The 4,207-nt window shown below is 37.8% G+C and overlaps 1 protein-coding gene across 1 annotated transcript; it reads left to right on the top strand.

The window, feature by feature from the left end:
* The first annotated feature begins 425 nt into the window (after positions 1-425).
* On the top strand, positions 426-3,615 carry LOC149240315 (uncharacterized). The gene has a single exon (XM_089373682.1). The coding sequence runs from the start codon at positions 543-545 to the stop codon at positions 1,545-1,547; it is 1,005 nt and encodes a 334-aa protein (XP_089229808.1). The 5' UTR covers positions 426-542; the 3' UTR covers positions 1,548-3,615.
* The last annotated feature ends 592 nt before the right edge of the window (positions 3,616-4,207 follow it).

The following is a 4,207-nucleotide window of genomic DNA, read 5'->3' on the forward strand; positions in this document are numbered from 1 at the left end:
CCGATGAGAGTGCCATTAACTAGTCTTAAGTGGTTGATGTTTTTGTTGTTACTTGTGTACTGAGCGAAGTGGTTGACAGCCTCTCACAAACTTGCTATGTTCTATGGCTTTAGTAACTTTTACAACTTAGATAATCCTTATATTGCTATTCTTTATGTAATCTTGTTTACAAAATACAATATAATATGATATTTTATTTTAAAAAAATTATTAACATTTTTTATTAACGTTAATATTAAAATGATTAAAACCAGTATTAAAATTATAAAAATTAATGACACTTAAGAGTTGAAATTCATATCCTCATCCCTTTAACATTAAAATGATAAAAAATTGTAGAAAGAGACGAATGCTTGAAGCTTAAATTCCTTTTTCTTTCCTAATACCCTACCTTTCATATGTAACTTATATCTTTCGTGCCCTAATCCCCTTCTCTTTCATATAATAAACAAACATGTCTCTATACGAATCACACCAATCCTCTTTGAAGCGATTTGTTATGGGATCATATTGGAGAAATCCCTAACTTCATATTTTCAGCAATGGCCATGTTCGCCCAGTACTTGGCTTCATCTTTGGGATCTCAGCGTCACTCACTGGCGGCAGCTGTTGCAGCACCATCTTCACCATTTCTCCTGATTATTTTGTTAAAATTATCACGACTTTCTACAACTATTGCTGATAAAGACAAGTCCACAAGCTACCCTGAAGCCGATAACACATGCCCCATTTCAGAATTCTTGCTCAACGAATGTGGGTTGTGTCAGTCTGAGCTCTCAACTATCCTTAAAGCAAGGCCATCCTTGGTTACGACGAGATCAGCTCACACGGCCCAAGAAGCGGTACAGTTACTGAGAGATTCGGGATTGACAGAGCACCAGGTAAGGAAGACTATTACCAGAAACACAGCTATTCTTGTTCTCAATGCTGATCGGCAGTTGAAACCCAAGTTTGAGTTCATGAAAACATTGGGCCTTTCTGCACAAGACTTGAGAAATGCCATATCCAATGATTCCAGGTTGCTTAACGGGAGTCTCGAGAAAACTCTGCATCCCAATATCCAGTATCTTCAAAACCTGTTTGGATCAGAGGCTAATGTCTCAAGTGTTTTCAGATTGGCACCTCTTATTCTACTACCTAAACGAAACGGGCCTGAAATTTGGGAAAAGAAATTGAAGCATTTGACAAGTTTTGGCCTCCTTGAAGATGACATCAAGGAGCTTGTTAGGAGGTACCCACTTATATTAAAAGCTTCCATGGATAAGGTGCAGAAGAACATGGACTTTTTGATGCATACTGCAGGGTTTCCTGCAAAGTTTATTTTTTCGTATCCTCTGTTAGTGTATGGTTACAGCTTGGAGCGTAGGATGAAGCCCCGCCACAAGGTGTTGAGTGTTCTCAGTGCAATGCAACCTTCCAAGTGCCCTCCTAGTCTCCTTCCCGCGCTTTGTTTAAGTGAGCGGAAGTTCCTCGAAAAATATGTCAAGTGCAGTCCTCATGCCGAAAAGTTACTTGAAATCTACAATGGCAAGCCTGCCCTCCTCTAAAAGACTAGATATTCGGGTTTCTGTTTTGATGAGGGTTAGATTGTATTGCGTTGCTCTTCACCAAGGGATCATCAGTCTGTTATGATCCAGTGACGTGAGGCCCACATGAGTAATGAGTGGGAACTAGTATATATAGAAGATAATCACGACACAATCAGTTCCGGTCTGGGATCTTGTTTTGGCCAGTTTTTTGTCACACCACAATCACAATCAACATGCACTATTGAAGTATGCTCAGCTGTGATTGTAATTAAAGGGTACTCAGTTGTAATACAATCACAGAGAATGCATCAGGTAAACAGGTTTTTGAAAGATGAAAAAACTCTCATCACCAGATAATTTGTTTTTTGCTAGTAGTTTTGCAACGATCATGCATTGCTCTCTCCCTTTAAAATGTGATGGGATTGATGTGAAATTCTGACTGTTTGAGTCATGGTTAACTTGTAAAAGGAAATATTCAAATCCCAAATGTAGGGACCTTAAATTTGTATGTGTTTCTACAGTACCATGATTTGATTGTTTCCAGATCAGCTATATCTATGAGACTAATCTGGAATTAACACATTTCAAATCCAAGCTAAAAATTGGACACTAGTATGCACACTTTCTCTCTGTGCTTTGTTAATGGTCTCTGTTTCTTTGCTTGGGAAAGAAGTGTGTGGTAATGACTTTTATTACTGCTAGTGGTATCAAAGACCATTCCTAGTGATAATGGAATGCGATCCATTTCAATCACGCCTCTTGTAAAGCAGAACCCTAGCCACTACTCTAAAACACAACTTCTGATGCATGATTGGCTAGGCAAAAAGTCATTGGCACATTCCGTCGTCCCAATGTGGTTGGCTGCTCACTTATCCTTCGTCCTACATTCATAGGAAGTCTGTCAACATTTTGTTACACGTGCCTTCCAAATAGCCACGTGTTTTGGATGGAACCTTACCTCTAGGGAAAGAGGCAGACCAGGTGACTCCCTCGACAGAGGAGGGATGGGAACTATTTATATGTTTGTTTTATAGGGTTTAAACTATTTGTAAATGCTTTCTTGTTGTTTTCTTTATATAATTTTGAGTTTTCAGTGCAACATCTACAGTAAGGTGTGCACATCTAAGAGGATCTGTTGCATAATTGCTTTGCCCCTTGGGATGTTGGCAAGAAGCATTCTAGAAGCCAAATGGATCAGAATCAGCAGCCTCGGATTTGAAAAACTTGGTAAGGAGTTAGCAACCATTCTTATAACGCGTTCAAATTTGCTACCTTTTGCCCCTCATCACTTGGTTGATCTTTAGGACCGTTTTTCTGAAATGGTATGAAATTTAATGATGAAATTCAACATTTGAATAAATTCAAAATTTCACCTGTCCAACACTAATCATGCCATCTTTGCTGCCAAGGCTTTTTTTAAGATATTTTCAATTGGTCAAGCTGAGAAAGATAGTGAAGCAAAAGTGAGAGTTTTCATTATAAAATTGCTCAGGCTTTAGAGTAGGGATATCTTGGGTGAATGCTTGTATGGGGTCTGCTTGGGCCTGAGCCTGTGACGATAGGTTCTTAGGAAAGTGTTACTGTCTTATCTACAGTTAAAGAGTTTATTTTATCAATAATGTTTTTTGAAGATTTCTGTAATCTTGTTCACTACCACGCTTCCCAGTTTCTATAATTGCTTTTGCAATGCTTGTTATGATAATTTTAAGTTAACGTAAAACCAGACCAGTGCTCTAAATTTGTGTTTTGCATAGTAAAAGCTATTGTTGTTATAGCTCAATCTACAGCTGTTATAGGTAAATCTGTTGTTGTTATCATAATGTTGTTATTTCAAGAACAAATTTTTATGTACTAGAGATCAGCATGTTGTTACAGAGATATTAGTTTGCTGTAGATCGACTTAGCTGTTTTGGGCTTGGCTTTTACAGCGATAGTAATAGGCATGGCAGTGCCGTCTTTGAGTCCATAACAGTTGGACTCATAACGCACGATAACTCATCCATACCATATCTATGAAGTGGACGTCATAGGCAGATCAAGCACAAATTGTCTCCTTTGATGATAGGCATGCCAGACATGATGCTGAGATGCAACAACCCAGATCACTAAACCAGAGAGATTTCATGTGTTGTCTCACCTCAACTGCCCAATACAAGTAGGCATGGACCACAGTATGGGATTGTAAATATGTGCATTGCATCAGCGTTAACCTTGACAAATGGCTTAACACTAAACTTAGACGTGTGTTAACCAAAGCAAGTGTTTTCATGGGGTTTATTCTAGCATTGCCACACTATTAAATACAACCATGCATTAGGTGGTAACATCCCACTAAGCATTTAGATAAACTTTTCTACTAATGCTATTTAATATTTACTATAAGAATACACCTGCAACGTTAGTATCTAGTGAGGACCAGTATGGACAAATGGAGATGGAAATAGAGCCGTAAAATAATTTCTGGTGACACCGAAATTGGAAGTACTGAGTCTTTTAACAACCTGCAGCTAGCTATAGCTTCTTTCAGTTAAAGAGGGTTTCTTCTTTTATATGTTTCTAATGTGTACGCTTTTACTTTTTGTGTCATTGGTAAATTATTTTTTCCCTATTAAGGAGAAATAACAATGTATTCTTTCAAAGAATAAAAAAAAAATGTTGATCTTTAAAGTAGAAATCAA

The sequence above is a fragment of the Pinus tabuliformis genome, chromosome 8 (assembly GCF_031772625.1).
Source record: "Pinus tabuliformis cultivar Carrire ecotype Pingquan chromosome 8, CPIR1, whole genome shotgun sequence".
In the NCBI taxonomy this organism is placed as follows: Eukaryota; Viridiplantae; Streptophyta; class Pinopsida; order Pinales; family Pinaceae; genus Pinus; species Pinus tabuliformis.

Excerpts from the sequence above, each read along its gene's own strand:
- LOC149240315 (XM_089373682.1), top strand. The coding sequence starts at position 543 with ATGGCCATGTTCGCCCAGTACTTGGCTTCATCTTTGGGATCTCAGCGT.